The sequence below is a fragment of the Tamandua tetradactyla genome, chromosome 16, assembly GCF_023851605.1.
Source record: "Tamandua tetradactyla isolate mTamTet1 chromosome 16, mTamTet1.pri, whole genome shotgun sequence".
NCBI classification, from domain to species: Eukaryota; Metazoa; Chordata; class Mammalia; order Pilosa; family Myrmecophagidae; genus Tamandua; species Tamandua tetradactyla.
In genome coordinates, this window is record NC_135342.1 from 10,939,424 (window position 1) to 10,957,629 (window position 18,206).

The window sequence follows — 18,206 nt, forward strand, 5'->3', positions numbered from 1 at the left end:
CCGGGCAACACCCAGCCTCTGAAATGCGGCCAAGTGCCATCAGGGAACGGAATCTATAACTTTATTACATTTTAATTAGGCCAAGTTTAAATTTACAGACTGAAGTGGAGTGCAATGTTTCTCTGATAACCGCAACCCCAGAGTTCTGATAAGACTACACTTGACTTCGACCGGTGGAAATTTAGCATCCAAACTGAGATGCACTGTGGGATGAAATGCACATCGGACTTCGAAGACTTGGGGTGAAGAATGTAGAACGGTTCCTTAATAATTTTCATACTGATATATGTCTAAATTATGGAATATTTTGGACATATTGGGTCAAATAAAATACCCTGTGAAGATTCATTTCTCCTGTTCCTTTTCACTTTTTAAAATGCAGCCACTAGAAAATTTAAAATTGCACACCAGGCTGGCTTTATATTCCTAAAGGGCACCGTGGCTCTACGCTGCGAGTGTGAAACGTGGCTTTGGTTATATTGCGTATTATTTAGAACAAATACACTTTGGTATTTTCTGTTCTTGACTGTTTTACTCCACTTCTTAAGAAATGCAACACGCGGAAGTGATTTCACAATCCAGTAAGGATTGTGACTTGGAGACCAGCTTAGATGCGAGGGCAGGTCCGGTGCTTAGCGGTTTTGCAGCCCCTCTCCCGGGGAGCGCTTTGGGGGGGTGGGGGGGGGTCCCGTTCTCCCACGTCACAGGGGAGTCTCTGGGGAGCCGCGTCCCCCGTCTCCCCCCACCGCCCCGCGCCCAGGCCCCCCGTCCCCGCGCACTCACCGCTGCCGGAACTCCTGGAAGAGGATGCGATTGGGGAAGCCCTGGCGACAGATGCGGATGCCCTCGAGGACGCCGTTACAGCGCAGCTGCTCCAGCACCAGCCGCGGCTCCAGCTTCCCCGCCTGCGGAGGGCGCCCAGGAGGTGCGGGTCAGCCCGGGGGGTGGGGGCGCCGCCGGGCTCGGGCGGAATGGATGGTGGGGACGGCTGCACAACAGTCAGTGCCACGAATGCCACCCCCGGGGACGTCCCCCTACAGGAGCTGACCCTCCAGTGGGAGAAAGTGATGGTGACCAGGTAAGGAAGTCACTAATAAATGCCACAAGTAAACAGGAAATAATAAGAGCTAAGGAGACAAGCGGTGCAGGGAAGGGGGACGGAGAGAGCGTAACAGATGCAGAGAACCCGCCCTGGGAAGGTAAAGGGCGAGGAAGCCCGTTGGGTGGCCGACTTTTCCTTTTCCAAAAAGTAATCCATAAATGGTACAATCCTAAACAGTACAGAAATTCAAAAGGGACATGGGAAAATAGAACCCTCGCCCTGCCCAGGTCCCCGGAGTAGTCAATAGAGTCATCACTTTCTTACGGAACCTTCTAGCCTAGCGTTCTCAACCCTGGCTACACGCCAAAAGCCCCTGGGAACCTTTCTTTCTTTTCACTTTTTTTTTTTTTTTAAATTTAAAATCAATGCCCTGGCCCCTCCTCAAGGCAAGATCTGAGGCTCCGGAAGTTGGGATCAGATATCAGTATTTTAAAAAAGCTTGTTGGAGAATTAAAGATAAGGAATCACTGTTCTGGGGCTTTCTCAAGGGCTCTGTAAGTATATATATATATATATATATATATTCCTTGTATTGATGCATTCAACCACCAAGCAATTATTTACCACCCGCTGTGTGCCAGTCACTCTTCCAGGCACTGGGGACTCTGCAGTGAAAGGGGCACACAAAGCCCCTCCCCTCGGGTCGCTGGTGTTCTGGGACCGACAGCTATACCTACGCCTGCGCCTTGGTAATGAAGCATCAGGGTTTCCAGGGCGGCTGCCCCACCTCCTCTGCAATCAACCTGTGAGTGGGGGTAGTGGCCTCACCCCTGGCACGTGATGTGATCCAGGTCTGGCCAACCACAGTTCAGGGGTGGGCATAAAACCCATCCTGACCAATGAGAGCCAGCCTTGGGACTTTTGCTGGAGCCACTGAGCAAGAAGCTCACCTTTTCCCATTGGGTTACTGAACTGGGAGGAAGAAAGCTTGAGCCACTGGTGGCCATGTGGCCATCCTGAGGAGAGTAAAAGTCCTTACAGTGAGGGCAACATAGAAAAGCAGTGTCAAACAGTAGACAAAGGTCCCTGACACCACCATCTGAGCTCCTGGATCCAGCTATACCTGAATGCAATGGTGGCTTTTTTTGATTATGTGTCTATACACTCTTGGGTTTGCTTAAACCACTTTAATTGAATCTTTTACTTGGAATAAGTTGAATTTTTTACTTGGAATAAGAGGACCAAGGAAATGACTGGAAATTAGAGAGTATACATAGGTTGTCTCACAAGCTTTCTTCCTCCCTTCCTCCCTCTATTTTACCCTCCAACAAAATGTTAGGCAGGCTTGAGTTGGGGATTTGCCCAGCAAGGTCAGGAAATTGATTACATAAAAAGGGACAGAGGAAACAGGTGAGCATGTAGTGAAAACTATGAGCCAGGTTTCCCAAGGTGGAAAAGAGAGTTATAAATCTGTGAAGGAAAAAAAGTTACAGTGAACCCAGTGATGCTGGGATGGAACTGGACATATTGGTGTGATTTCACGGTTTTCAATATAAAGATAATTATAGAAATAAATGTAGATGTACTGTGTGTATACAGATGTAAGTACACGTGTTTCTGCATGTAGGTCTTCTGTCTGCTTGTAGAGCCACAGCTCTGTGTACAGAGAGTTCCTGGGAATGACATGCCAAACCCTCTGAGCACACCTAGCACCCAGGTCTTGGTCTCTAAACACCATTCTCCATGAAAGAGAACTAAGGCTCCTTAGAGAAATGGTGAGTCTTTGTTCACCATATTTCATCAAATATAAGCCACCATCAATAGTAAAACACAGATATTTTACATATCATTGAGAAAGGAAAAACTCTATAAAACTCTGACAGGCCAGTGATGGCAAGCCACATCCCGACTTTGGAGGGGTATGTGTGGGGGGGAGGGTAGGGACATTCTTCGATTTGATAAAATACGGCATTTGCAGACACCAGAAAGGAGATCTGCACAGATCTACCCAAGAATCACAGCTCCTGCTTTCTGAGGACATTTTAAGCCTTGGGCACCTCATTTTCCACTCACATTGGCTTTTCTTGGTAGGGCCCATTCTGATTTCCCCAACAAGAAAACCTATGAGGCCTGGTTTGTCTCCTCCCATATCTACCACATCCCCAGCCCCAATGCCTTGCTTCCCATTCCTTGGACCTTCCATACTATGACCCACCAGTAGACCTTTGCACAAACAGGTCTCTACTCAGAATACCACTTATCCTTCAGAGTTCAGTAGTCACCTCCTCCAGGGAGTCTTCTCTGATTTCACCAACCCAATCATGCCCTTGGCAACAGTTATTACTTCTGCAGAGTCAACCGGACTTTCATTTTAGGTGGTTGTTTTGAATGTCTGTCTTCCCCATTAGGTTGTGAGCTCCTCAAGAATAGTGCATGGCTGTTTTTTCTCTTTAACATATCCCTACAACCTGACACCAAGCAGGTACTCAGTAAATATAAGTCAAATGAACAGGCAAATATTCCCATATGGCCTGGGGCCAGAAGCTGACTTTCCCCAAGCCTGGCAACTGGACTTTGATCCCCTGCCAGAGCTGCTCCCTGTCCCCAGACTGAATCACTCACCCTCTTCTCATGGTTGGGGATGATGCAGCGGACAAAGCTGGGGTTGGTGTTGCTGAGTGTGGCCATGAGGCGGCTCAGGGACTCCTTGTAGAGCTGTCCCACAGTCCGGAACATGCCGCGGCGGGGGCGGCCACCTGGTGGGCCATCCCCGAGGCTGCTCACCTGCTCTAGCCCCACGATGCCCTCCACTGTCGAGGGAGGAAACGGATGCACAGAGAGAGAGAGGGGTCAGGGATCAGTTTCAAGGAGCTGGATTGGCCAAAGGTAAAGAGTCTTGTCATTTATAGGATTGTCCACTTTACATATGAAATATCTCACATAGTCTGGAAAGGTAAGTATTACCAGCCCCATTAGACTGCCAGGCAAACTGAGGGGTCAGGAAAGCAGAGAACCATGCCCAAGGTCACACAGACTAGAAATGGAAGGTCCAGGATCTAAACCTCCTCCTTTCCTCAAGGACATAATATCCATTTTCCTTATGAATAAACGATGATGATGATGAAATAGCAAATGCTGACCTGGCACTTATTCCATGCCAGGTTCAGCTCAAAGCACTTTACATCCTTCAGCTCATTTGATCCCCTTTAAAACCCTATGAGAATCATGCCCATTTTAGAGATGATGAAACTGAGGCACAGAGAGGGGAAACAGTGATAACCCCACAGTACAGCTGCATTTAGGAACCTGAAACAGTGCCACATTAAAAAAACATATTGTCAGGTCTTGCTTTTATGGGCAATATTTGAAATAAGGCAAACCGCCTCCATATGAACCGGGTTTTCCAGAACCGCCTGAGTTCTTGGCTACTAGAATTGTCATCTGTTCTCTCTTGCCACTAGTGGTGCCACTTTGGCTGGTGAAAATACCCTCTCCTTCCTTCTGCCTCGTCTAAATTCTATATGTTGAAGCATACCTGGGTTCTCAGACACTCGCAGGTGGAACAAATATGTCCTGCAATCCTCACTGCACCTGAGGGTCATCAGGGGGTCGGTGAGAAAATCCATGCTTGGGGCAGGGCCTTGTGCCCTGTGGGGGCTCAGTGAGGGCATTTCCCTCCCCCGGGCCAAGTGTCCCTGCATGCCTAGTGACCACCAAGGTGAAAATGACCATCGACAAAGTTCTCCTAGCACAGGGACGAGCTGGGGTCCAATATTCTGGGCTCTAATGTCCAGCTCTGTGACCTCAGGCAAGTTACATCATCTCTCTGGGCCTCAGTTTCCTCATGTGCAGGATGGGAATGCTCCTACTAACGCCACCCTCCTTGGACTGTTCTGAGAGTGACTGTAAAGGGGCTGCAGGGAGCAACGGCACTTAGTACGTGCCCAGTAAACGCCAGCGGAAATGATCACATCTGTCTGAGCTTTCCACGAGGTTTAGTTGGAAGGAAGGGTTCTGCAGCTGAGAAGAATCTAGAAAGTGCTGAGGGAGCCCATGAGGAGGGAGAGGAAGGGTGCGAGACCTCAGCAGAGAGAGGAGAGGGGAGAGGTGTTGAAAACCAGGTCCAGCAGATGCTGCCACCAGCAGCCACGGTCGACCCTGCCAAGTTTTTTGACATCACCGATGATGGTGAGCCCTCCAGCCACGTTCCCTTTGAGCTGCTTGCAGACAAAAAATTCCAAAGGCAGCAGAAAAGGCTCGTGCTCCGGGCACTGGGGAGAAAGGACGTGGTCATCGGGGCTCCCGCCTTCTCAGACGCGCCCCTGGATGGTGCGCGGGGCGATGGCCTCACACGCCGTAACGGCGCTGCTGCAGATCCACCCACAGGGAGCCCGTGACGACGAGACGGTCCTCCTGGAGCCCCCGGGGCCTGGCGTCTGGTCTGCGGCCAGGGCTGGACCCAGCACGAACGGTGCCAGGCTTTCGTCGGCACCGTGCAGACGGGGTGGCCGCGTGGAAGCACGTGGCCTCTGGCAGGGGAAGAGGGTCCGTGGACATCGCGGGGGCCACGGAGGGCTTTGGGTCCAGGCGTGGCGAGACAGTGAGAAGCTCACTGCCGCCAACTGCGGACACGCCTACCAAATTCGATTTGTGTTTTGTCTTGGCCGCCAGACCCTTCCTTCTGGAGCCCAGGAGAGCGCCCCACCTCCCCTGCTCTGCTCGCAGCACTCCATCATCCTTGGGCTCAAGCTGCAGGTCTTTGATTATGAAATAAAAAACTTAAAAAGCCACCACAACAACAAAAACAAAACCGGGTCCAACAGGCTCGTGCTCCTTATCCAGCACATCTCACCCGGCGATGTAGACACCCACCCCGGGGCGGAGAAATGGCAGAGCTGCACCTCCCTGCAGATCCTGAGGGCGATGGTGGGAAGGAGCCAAGGAAAGAGAACTGCTGGAAGCCCCCGTGTTCTGGGAGGCAAAGGGAGACAAGGAAGGTGGCAGAGAGAGGAGAGGGAAGTGATACAAAGGGGGCAGCATGAGAGGAGAGGAGGGGGAGAAGGTGGCGGGAAGAAAGAAAGAAAGAGGAGAGGCTTGTTAGTCGACAGCACAGCACAAAGCAAGAGGAAAAATCTGACTTTTGGCCATGATATTTAAAGCCAGGGAGCCTGTCCTGTTCACCTTTGTATCTACCCACTGTCTAGTATCAACAGCAGCTGAAAGGATGAATGTCTCCTGTGAGAATTTACTGCAAGGGAGGCTGGTCTGCATCTGTTCTACTAGGTGCCCCTCTTCGCCTTGGCTGCCAGGAAACCCAAGGACAAAATTGATGCTCCTAGCCAGCTCCTTGTTTTTGCCTCTCTGAGGGAAGTTGATCTCATTTGCCTTTTCCCCTGGTTGCCAGGGTGCTGAGCACCCAACATCAGACTCAGGGGAGCTGTGGTAGAGACTGATGCTAAAACGGCTGCAATTGTCCACCCCTCCCTGTTCTTACTACCCTTTGCCTGTGATCTGCAGCTCCTTGAATCTGGGATGGCTTGTGACTTGCACTAAAAGAACTGTGAAGGATGTGATACTGTGCCAGATTAGACTCACAAGGTCTGGCAATCTCCACTTTCTTTCAGGGAAACTTCAGAGAGCCTGGACACATGAGGCAGGACATATGATGACCACTGAGCATCAGGGAAGTCCATGGGTGGGGCACGGATTTTAAAGAAGAGGGGTTAATTATGTGCCTGGAACAGAGGATTCTCTTAGCCAAATCTAGTTGCTACTGAATAGCCAACACTGCTTTTGAATCTCTTTGTGTTAGCTACATGAGACATAAAAATCAAAATTTCTTTTCTAAAATAAGCTCACAAAATGAAGGCAACCCCTGCCTCTTTGCTCTGTGAGCTCATTTTGGGAACCACTCATCCTGCTTATCTCATTCTCTTGTCTAACTACATTGTTCGATGCATCTACAACTATACTTCCTATCGTAAGGGAAGATGAAGCAAAATGACAGGTAAATGCTCTACAGTCTTCTGGAATCAGAAAGAGCCAAGATGCTGGTTTTGCTAATTTTACGAAACATCTCACAAACCTCCACTGAGGGAGGGGAGCAGCAGACAGGACTTGGAAGGGGTTGGGGTTCTACCATGGAGGTGAGTGGCTTTTCTATCCATGCCTCCTAGAAGTATCAGTCCCTAAAATCTGATGGCCCAACTCACATAGGCCTTTGTTGGAACAGAAAAACTCTCCAAAACTGTATTCAGCCTGTGGTCCCTTTTCCCTTGCCTGGGTACTTTTTGAGAGAACAAAGAAAGCAAAGCCTAAAAGTTAATCTCTAAAACATCACCTTTCTGAATTCTCTTGTTACTATTTTTCAGTTGAATCTCAGTTTCGGGGAAAGGGAATCACATGCCATCTACACATGATAAGATCGCCTCTTCTTTTACAGTATTCAAATGCTTATTTATTTTTCCTACCTGATTGCACAGGCCAGTATTGCTAAAACAGTGTTTAACGGCAACGTTGACAGTGGACCTCCTTGTTTCTGACTAAGGGAAGTGTTAGTCATTGATTATCATGCTGGCCTGAGAAATATATATATATAAATATACAAAGTGACACACCATTCAGGAGCACGTCTGGCCTACTTACGTGAGTTCTCAGTCTGAGCAAGAGCTCAGGTTGAGAACGTGGCCTCTGAAACAAAGGTGCCTGCAATGCGGGTTGGGGATAAGGGGCAGAGCCCCAGGAAACTGGCCCTCACCATCTTTCCAGATCTCTGCCGTGAGCCGGTCTGTGCTCTGGTGAAGCAGGGCTGCGACGCTATCATTCAAAGGGTCCATGTTTTTCATCAGCCACTCATTGGCCTTGTAGTCCACCTAGAAGAGGTCAGGAAGAAAAGGGAGGTCAGCTTCCCCCACCCCCAAAGCTGGCGCCCAGAAGCTCCCAGACTCCCAGTTCTGGGCATTCCCAGGACGGAGAGCGCTGGCGCCACCTTGTGTCCATGCCCTGAAGGGCGGCTTCCATCCACATTGCCCCTCTCCCATTTTTTCCCCCAATCTGGCCCCTTTCCCCCTCTGGAACCTCATCTTCCAGCTCTTTCCCCCTTATTCATGCCTCCTCTCTGTGCCCCCATTACAGCAACTATCAGCCTAATAGTCTAATGATGTGTATTTGTTCCCCTCCCAGATAAGGAACTTTCTGAGAGCAGAAGCCATGTTTGTCTAGCATCTCCAGTTTTCCTCAGCACAGGGCTGGGCATGTAAGAGGACTTTGATTGTGCTTGTTGAATGAGTAAATAAAACGCACACTTCACCTCCTGGAGTACTCTTACCCATCCCTCAAAACCCACTGTCAATATACCCTCCTTGAGGAAGCCTTTTCTGACTTCATCAGACAGACTCCTTGTTCTTTCTAAGGCTCTCCTATTCCCTGTCCTATCCATGTCCATCCCCAGTGAACACCAGGGCGTTAGCCCATGCTTTCCCTGTGTACCCTCCCCCAATCTGCACGCCAAATTCAGCCCTGGCTCCCTACCTTGCCTGCATAATGCAGGACACTGAAGTCGGCCTGGTCCCGCAGCTGCCGTGGCCGCTGGAACTTGGGGTGGCCGCCCTGCTCCTGGGCCACCTTTTCCACGAAGGACTTGTCAGTAGCCTTTGGGAACCAGCACTCCTCATCCAGTAGGGCCAAGAGGCCAGGGGGGTTGGCCTGACCATGAAAGGAGGGGAGAGTAAGCCAGATCCCCAAATTCGCAGCCCTTAGGCTGCTGCTGAGCTTCAGCTCTTATCCATGATACTGTGACATCAGCCAGACACCTGAGCAGTAGTCGCAGTGACAGCACCGAGGTGGGCTCTGCCCTCCGCCTGGTCACCTAACGCGTGCAACCAGCTCCTGTGGCAGGTGCTGGAATTTCCCCACTTAGATTGGCAACACTAAGGTCCCGGGGAAGGGGAGGGACAAGATGTGAGGCTGGGGGGCCTGAGGGGCAGGGGTTAGAGACAAGCACCCAAGGGGTGGGGGTGGGGGTGCGGGCTCACCGGCCGCTCGATGAGGTCGATGCAGGGCTGCAGGTCGAGGCCAAAGTCCAGGAAGGTCCAGGGGATGCCCTCGCGCTGGTACTCCTCCTGCTCCAGCACGAACATGGTGTGGTTGAAGAGCTGCTGCAGCTTCTCATTGGTGTAGTTGATGCAGAGCTGCTCGAAGGAGTTCAGCTGTGGGTGGAGAGGGCGTGTGAGGGGCGCCAGAGACCTGGGGGGGGGGGCAGGGATGGAGACTGGGGGGACGGAGACCCAGGGAGGGGTTCCGAGATCCACGTGGGCTGTGGGGACAGAGCACAGACGGGAGGTCCCGCAGGGCCAACGTGGGGCCCCTGCCCGGCCGGGCGCAAACCTGAAAGATCTCGAAGCCGGCGATATCCAGGATGCCGAGGAAGGAGGCGCCCTGGCGGGGGCTGCGGTCCAAAGCCCGGTTGAGGCGCTGCACCAGCCAGCGGAAGAGGCGCTCATAGGTGGCCTTGGCCAGGGCCTCGAGTGCGAAGTCAGCCTGAGGACCGGGCACACAGTGAGGCCACAAGAAGACTCAGGGTGGCCGCGGCAGGCAGGGACTCGCCTTCCCGCCTCCGCCCCGAGGGCCCCGTGCTCCATGCTGGGGCCGCCAGCGCCTCTGGCTGCTCCTTGGGCGAGTTTTGACAGCCTTGCGGTTCAGAGCACGGACTCTGGAGCTTGCCACCTGGGTTCAAGGCCCAGCTCTGCCACTCAGAGGCTGTGTGGCCTCAGGCATGAAAGTAAACCTCTCTGTTCCTCAGTTTCATCTGTAAAAGGGGTCACAACTCTGGCTCTTGTCTCTCCACTGGGTCTCACTGTCCAGGACCAGGAAAAGGCTCAATTCTGAAAGCTCCCTGGCGTATTTCCACTTTCCTCCACCCCCACCAACCTGGCCTGAGCTGCCACCTCCCCCATATCTCTGCCTCTGCCCTGACTCCCTGGACCCATTCTCTACACAGCTGCCTGGGGGCAGAGAGGGTTATAAAAGACAAATGGAGGGCGGGCCGCGGTGGCTCAGCGGGCAAAGTGCTTGCCTGCTATGCCGGAGGACCTCGGTTCGATTCCCGGCCCCAGCCCATGTAACAAAAAACAAAAAAACAAAATACAATAAAAACAAGAAAATGTTTAAAGATGTTTCCCTTTCTTAAAAAAAAAAAAAAAAAAAAAAAAAAAAAAAAGACAAATGGAATCAAGTCACTTCCTGGCTTAAACCCTCACTGGCTTCCAGCTGCACTGGGAATAAGAATCACCTCCTACCTTGACCACTAAGACCTTGCATGATGTGGCCGCTGGTCTCCTGGAATACTGTTGCAGCCACCGTTCCCTTGTCCTCACGTTTCAGTGCTCCCTTAACGTTTCTGATTCCCCAGACTTGTCCCAGCCCCGGGGCCCTGTGCTTATCTTAACCTGGTCGGCTCCTTCTCAGCCTCAGGTCTCACCTCCTCCTAGCGACTTTCTCTAGCACCTCACCCTGGGCCCTGAAGTCTGTGGCCCCGCTGGCTGAGAGAATGAAAAGGGGACGAGGGCCGCTCCCCCTGCCGCTGCCTACCTGTTCCTTGCTCTGGGCTTTCTGCACGTAGTCTCGGCCAACCTTGATGCGGGGGGTGAGCAGGGCCCGGGAGAAATCTGTCACCCCCAGGCCCAGGAGGCGGCAGAGCTTCTGAGCAGCTGTGGGCGAGAGGTGCCAAGATCCCATCAACACCACGCATGTGTGCATGAGTGCGTATGTGTGTGTGTGTGTGTGTGTGTGTGTGTGTGTGTATGTGGCTCTGGCTGGGGAGGGGGAGAGGATGCCATCCCCCATTGCTAGAGGAAGAGGATGGGCCTCGCCCACCCCACGAGAGGCACAGCCATTCCTAAAGGCGTGAGTGACCTCTGGCTGAACAGTTCTCCTCCCCAGAAACTGGCTAAGGTCACCCCAACGTGAGCAAAGGCTGTGCTGCAAGGATGCTCGGCAGTGCTGGTAAAATGGGGAAAGACAGAGAGTAGCCAGGATGCCCAACTGCTGGGGATCAGGTAGCCGAGGTGGGCTCCACCCGCTTGAAGAGGAATGCGCTGCAGTCATTACAGAGCACGTTGGAAACTTGATGCCCAAGATATTCACACACATCTCCCCTCAAACAGCAAGACCGCTAAAAACAAATACTGACCCAAACCAATGTCTGCCGCTTTGAAATGATCCAAAAAAAGAAAGAGGGATGGATGGACAGATGGATGCATGGATGGACAGAGAGATGTGATGCAGTAAATGTAGTAAGAATGGTAAGATCTAGGCGATATCTATCTGGGTATTTGCTGTAACATTCTTTCAACTTTTCTGTAAGTTTGAAAACTTCATAGTAAACTGTTGAGGGCGAGGAGGTTTTGTAGAAAGAGTTCCCTGAGATGATCAAACACAAAAATATTTTTAAAAGCTAATTGCTCTTCTGCATTATAGAAAAGGGAAGAGAAGAATAAAGAACAAGTAAATTAAAAGACAGTATATACAAATACAACACAAGTAAAAAGAAGGGACAGGAAAGAAACTCTTCACAAATATAACCAAAGAATATAACATATTTCTAGTGGGCCATGGTGGCTCAGTGGCAGAGTTCTTGCCTGCCATGCCAGAGACCCAGGTTCAATTCCCAGTGCCTGGCCATGCAAAAAAAAAAAGAAAACGAAACATATTTCTAGACAAATCCTTTCAACTTTCTTACATGTCTGAACATTTAAAAAGTAAAAGACTGAGAGGCAATGGAGCTGTGAGGTGTTTAATGAAATGGAACAAAGTGTATAATTCATTAAAAGGAAACACTTGGGTTACAAACTATAATATAATCTCTGTCCTATTTTTATAGAAAAAAAAATTTGCCTAGAAAAATGCCTGGATACCAAAATGTGAACAAAGGTTTTTGTAGAAGACGCAGATGGGGATATACTGTGCAAGTGTACAGATTTCTTTTTTCTACTCTGAATTAACACAACAAGAAAGAAATGTTTCCAAGCACCTATTACGTCCATAACGGGAAAACAGTTATTACAAAGACTCAGCTCCAGCAGAAAAGAAAAAGGAAAAGAACCATCTGGAAAGAAATAGACCAAAATGTCAACACTGATTATTTCTGGGTGGTGAGAGTATAAGGATTTCAATTTCACCTTTTTTTGTGCAACTCTAGTTTCTAATTTTTTCTACACTGACCTTGCATTATTTCAGAAGTATTTAAGAACCAAAAGAAGTGACGTGAGCACACAGCGTGTCACGTGCAATGGAGTGGTACAGGGCCAGCAGGGGACAATGTTTCCATGGCTCGAAGTCTTTGTTGTGCCCTTTGGCATCTGGTGAAGCCCAAGGCCTGCTTCTCTGATGAATGTTTGCAAACACAACATTACAATAAAACACATAAATAAAAATTAAAACATGGGATTTCAAAGGAGACCAATTTTGCTGATATTCAGTTCTAGCCACAGACGTCAGATTAAGAAAACTCGGTAGAAGATAGAAAATGGTGCAGCCATGGTGGGAAACACTGTGGCGTTTCTCAGTAAGTAAAACACAGAATTGCCATATGACCTGGCAATTCCACTCCGAGGTATTATACCCAAAGGAATTGAAAGCAGGGACTCAAACAGATACTTGCACGGCAATGCAGAGGCAGCTTTCACACTAGCCAAAAGGTGGAAGTGACCCACGTGTCCATGCCCAGTTGAAGGCATAAAACAAAAATGTGGTCTGCGCGCACTGGAATATTACTTGGCTGTAAAAAAGGAACGGAGCGCTGGTACTTGGTAAAGCTGGATGCTCCTTATGCTAAGTGAAAGTCGAACACAAAAGGACAAATGTCATCTGATTCCACTTATATGAGGAACCCAAAGCAGGCAAATTCATGGAAACAGAAGCAGGTAAGGGGGTTGGGGAGTTATTTCCTAATGGCTGTGGAGTTTCTGTCTGGGGGACAAAATGTCCTGGCAGCGGAAGGTGGCGATGGCAGCATGTCGCCATGAGGGTAATTAATGCCACCACCAAGGATGGCACTTGAAAATGGTTACGAGGGCAAATTTTATATCATAGATAAAATTTAAAAATTTAAAAACAAAAATAAAATCCAGTAGACTTGGTGTTTAGTAACCTGGAAAGTGAGCCCCAGTGCTCTAAGAGAAAGAAGTCGGTTTCAAAGCAGTTTCTAAATTCTGACCCCGATTTTGTAAAGTGATTGAATGAATGGGCGCAGCACTCCTGACCTGCAGGTAACAAGAATTCCAAATGCACCAGGTGGCACCTCCCATCAGCAGCATGTGGCAACGCTCCCCCTGGCTTCACATTTTCTAGGTGATATGACCTCTGGGTTCATAAGCAGGACAGAAAGCTTCTCCGGCTCTAGAGGAGGGGCTGTGGAGTATACTTCGCCTCTCTATTTATGTATATATATATCTGCATTTATGCAGATGCAGAACAAAGTCCCGGGAGAAACACCCAAAGCTGTTAGCACTAATTATCTCCGCAGAACATGATTATGGGTAATTTTCCCTTCCTTTTGACTTTTCCGGCTTGTAAGATTTTTTCCCCTATCTAGCCTGTATTATTCTATCATAATGAAGCAGCATAGCTAGTTTCATTTCTCTATATATGCATATAGAGAAAAAAGGAACACTGACTATAGTCCTGTGTTTGTTAAAAAGACTAATTCTGTTCTGTGACAGGCAAGTGATTATATTCGTACGCAGAGCCCAGAGGCTGGGGGGGGGGGGGCGCCCTTCCGGTCCCTCTTGGCCACACTCCGGGCGTGAGAACCCCATCAGAGCGCATGCGCTTTATAAGCAGGGAAAAAGCGGGAGATGCTGATTTGATGAACCAGCGATAAACCACGCCGTGGGGTCCCCAGGGTGGTACCTGTGTTGTCGGGCATGGTGGCCTGATCTGAGTTCCGCTCCTTCTTCAGGACGACGTTGCCAAACTGGAGAACCGCCGAGACCATCCGCAGCATGGCTGGGGGGGGTGGAGCAGAGAGGGGGTCACGCGGGGGAGGGGCGCCAAGAATTTTAGGGTGGAGAAACTCTTCTGGGAGACGCTGTCATGGGGAGCACAGGTGGGGCCCCGCGGGGCTGTCACGGCATGGAGCGCCCCGATGCCGCGCCCACAGTGGCTCCTCCACCGTGCTGGGCGCCGCGCCAAGGCAGGGGGTGACAGCGGGCTGCATGCTGGGGACAGGAGGAGGGGATGGGAGCCCAGTGTACTTCCTGCTCCATTTTTCTGCAAAGCTAAAATTGCTCTACGAAATTAAATCTATGAAAAAAAAAAGCCAGACAGGCAACCCTCATATGGACCAGGGACTAGGGTTAATAGTGCGGTAACAATGATGTTCTTTGCTCAGCTGCGTTAGTGCACCCCGCAGGGCGGCCGGTAATGAGAAGGGGGAGGGGCATACGGGAGCTCTATTTTCTGCAAACCTGTAACTGCTCGAATTAAAAAAAAAAAAATCAGGACCCTGATTCATAATCTTAATTAGCCCCTTAAAAATTTAATTAAAAATCCTAAATCAAAATATACCAACGCCCCTTTGCTTAAAAGCCCCCTGTGTCACTGGGTGGCCTTAAGATATGTGAACAGATCGAGGAGCCCCACTTATCTTGTCCCCGGAGGCTATTTTATAAAGCGATGTGTGTAAAGTTACAAGGGGCTGACCGAGATGCACTGGGGAGGTCTGTGGCGACCTGGGGAGGTTTCCAAGCTATTGGCTGAAAAATGCAAAGCGCAGAACACTGTGTGCCGCTTGTTGTTGCTCGGGGCGGGAGAAAGGGAGGAGATGGAAAGTGTGCTGGGCTGCGCAGGGAGCTCGGGAAAGCGCCGGCCAGGGGCAGTGCTGCCCCCTAGAGGGGGGACGAGGAACTGGCCCGGCTTGGCTGTCCCTGGAAGGGCAGCAGTGTGGAGGGGGTGTCTCTGGAAGTGATGGGGGGGGGGTGTCTCTGGAAGTGACCGCGACCAGGCAGTGGAGGCCTGGGATACAGGAGCGTGCTGTACCTCGCAACCCATGTCCACTGTGCCTTAAGCGTCCCCCTGCATGTCCTCGTCAATGAAAACTACATTTGTCTGAGACGGAGTCCCAGCCGTTTGGAAGGCCGTGCACAAAGCGCCTTCTGCGTGGCCACCCACCCAGAGAGCTGCGGGGCCACAGCACTAGTGACGGAGGGAGCCGCTGACGGTGGGGCTCGCTGCACAGCAAGCACGTCCCGGAGGGTGAGGCCGCCGTGGTACGGGACGGGCCCTGGTGCCCCGTGGTGATTCTCCATCGGTGCAAGCCCCTGGCTACCTCATCGCCTGCTCACCCTAGATCAGCGCCCACTGTGTACAGACTCAAACGCATCCCGGGTTATTGCCACGCCCTCTGGGCCGGATCCTGTCCCAGATACTCTACCCAAAACCAAATTCATTTACTGTCCCTAAAACATCTCCATTAGATAGGTCCTGCCAGGATCCCTGGTCTACCAGATGGGGAAACCGAGGCACATTCAGGCTTGCCCGAGACTTGCCCGAGACCACACGGCTGGGGAGCAGCAGAGCTGGGACTTGAGTCTGTCTCTCTGGAGCCTAAACTTCAAATGTGAATACACACGACAAACACGGGTACAAAAGTGCGCACAGACCGCATGCCCCTGGCCCAATGGGCCTTTACAAAGTTGTCACTTCCACGGGCCCAGCTCTGCTGAAGCCACTCCCGGCCTCAGAGACCTGCACAAACACAGGACGAACGGAGGACAGCGCAGGTGTGCGCGTGCTGTGGAACTCCATTTATACAAAATTCAGAACCGGAAAGACACTTCCATGCCATCAGCAGTCCATTAAGGGTGACTTCTGGGGGGTTCAGGTGACAAAAACGGGTGCAAACGGGGGGCTCCTAGGTGCTGGTTATAGGGGTGTCGTTCGCCAAAATTCCCTGAGCTGGATGCACGCTCAGATATCTGGGTACAGTTTTTCGGGGGTGCAAACTACGCTTCCACGGCAAGCTTGCTTGAAGTAAAAGTGGAGGGCAGGGCACGACGTCACTCTGAGATATGCCCACCAGAAATGTGACACCTGAGTCCAGTCATGAGAAAACACACCCCAAATGAGACAACACAAGTAGTGTGTTATCTTCAAAAGTGGCCAGGTCACAAATGATAAAATTTTTTAAAAAAGACTGAGGAACATTCTGGAATGATTCCAGAATGCAGGAAAGCAAAGAGACATGACGACTAACACCTGATCTCGGGCTGTGATATACACACACAAATACTTAAAAACACTTATTATCATTTCTTGCTAGAGAAGGACATTGTGGGGGCAGCTGGCATGGGGGTGAATCTCCTGGGGAGACTCTCAGGAAACACACTGACCACCTCAGGCCTGGGGTCGGATAAAGGTCCCTAAAAGCCCAAGTCCTAACCCCAGAGCCCATGACTGTCACTTAAAATGGCAAAAGGGCCTGGGGGCTGATATTAAGGGCGTTGAGCTGGGGGTGATCCTGGGGGGTCCCATGTCATCACATGTGTCCTCACAGCAGGGAGGGAGAGGACACATGCAGAGCAGAAGCCTGTGTAGGCAGAGAGAGTGTTGCACTTGGAAGGTGGAGGAAAGGTTGGCTCTGAGCTGGGGATGTGGGAAAGGTGAGGAAGTGGCTTTTCCCCCAAGCTTCCAGAAGGAGTCCGCCCCGCTGACAGCTGAGTGTAGCCCAGAGAGGCAGATTTTGGAGTTCAGACCTCCTGAGCGAGCTGCAAGAGAAGAGCTTTGCCCTTTAAGCCACTCAGTTTTGTGGGTGCTCGGGACAGCGGCTTTAGCAAACTCATAAGAGGGGTTAGGGGTTATCGCATCTGTGCTTTTGTTCCCGAATGGTTCAGAATAAACTATTAGACAGATGGAGAGAGTTAAGGACAAAGCAACTATATTAGGTGTTAATGTGGGGGAATCTGGGAGATGTGCAAGTGGCAAACGCATATTTTTGCAACTTTCCTATAAACCTGAAATAATTTAAAACAAAAAATTTAAAAAACAACCCAACCCTGAGAACAAAGAGGTGGGGACCCGGGTCCTGACAGTTTCAAGAAGCCCTGCTCTGCAGTGGGGACAACACAATCAATAGGCTGAGCCCTTGATCTTGGGGTTCACCCCTATGAAACTTATTCCTGCAAAGGAGAGGTTAAACCTACTTAAAATTATGCCTAAGAGTTACCCCAACAGAACCTCTTTTATTGTTCAGATGTGGCCCCTCTCTCTCTAAGCCAACTTGGCCAGTGAACACACTGCCCTCCCCTCTACGTGGGACATGACTCCCAGAGGTGTGGACCTTCCTGGCAACGTGGGACAGAGATCCTGGGATGAGCTGGGGCCCAGAATCATGGGATTGAGAAAACCTTCTTGACCAAAAGGGGGAAGAGAGAAATGAGACAAAATCAAGTTTCAGTGGCTAAGGGATTTCAAACAGAGTCAAGAGGTTATCCTGGAGGTTATTTTTATGCATTACGTAGATATCCCTTCTTAGTTTATGGTGTTGTGGAGTGGCTGAAGGGAAGTACCTGAAACTGCAGCGCTGTGCTCCTGTAGCCTAGATTCTTGAAAGCGACTGTAGAACTATACAGCTTTTAAACAATGTGACTGTGTGATTGTGCAACTTTGTGTCTGATGCTCCTTTCATCCAGGGTGTGGGCAGATGAGTAAAAAATATGGATAAAAAATAAATAATGGGGGGATAAGGGACAAAATACATTTGGTAGATTGAAAGTCTAGTGGTCAATGAGAGGGAGGAGTAAGACGTAGGGGATGCATGAGTTTTTTCTTATTTCTTTGAGCCACTGATTGTACAGCATGTATGGACTGTATGTGCGTGAAGATCAGTCAATAAAAATATTAAATAAATAAATAAATAACCATTTTAAAAAAAAGGAAGCAGCAGCCCTGCTCTGGAGGGCACGTAAGGAGCCCCCAGCAGTGGCTGTTGCCGGGAGGGGACCTGGAGAGCCGGGACGCTCTAACGTATACCCTCTGTTCTCTTTAAATTTCAATTTTTTTTTCAAATGTAGGCCCTAGTTCGAGAAATGGATAGACAGATAGACAGATGATGGATGGATGGATGGATGATAGAACGATACAATAAATGTGGCAAATGTTAGAATTG

The 18,206-nt window shown here is 50.2% G+C and overlaps 1 protein-coding gene across 3 annotated transcripts in view; it reads right to left on the reverse strand.

Moving 5' to 3' along the window:
• The window catches only part of MYH14 (myosin heavy chain 14), a 100,667-nt gene that overhangs the window by 40,104 nt on the left and 42,357 nt on the right, over window positions 1-18,206 (reverse strand). For 2 of the 3 annotated variants that reach the window (XM_077130914.1, XM_077130913.1), the window contains exons 11-18: window positions 13,952-14,047; window positions 10,631-10,749; window positions 9,428-9,580; window positions 9,076-9,249; window positions 8,573-8,746; window positions 7,800-7,914; window positions 3,665-3,852; window positions 784-905 (exon numbers count right to left, since the gene is read on the reverse strand). In XM_077130914.1, coding sequence (XP_076987029.1) covers window positions 784-905; window positions 3,665-3,852; window positions 7,800-7,914; window positions 8,573-8,746; window positions 9,076-9,249; window positions 9,428-9,580; window positions 10,631-10,749; window positions 13,952-14,047 — 1,141 coding nt within the window. Of the gene's footprint in view, window positions 1-783; window positions 906-3,664; window positions 3,853-5,914; window positions 6,014-7,799; window positions 7,915-8,572; window positions 8,747-9,075; window positions 9,250-9,427; window positions 9,581-10,630; window positions 10,750-13,951; window positions 14,048-18,206 lie in introns of all 3 variants that reach the window. The other variant, XM_077130915.1, reaches the window with a different exon arrangement.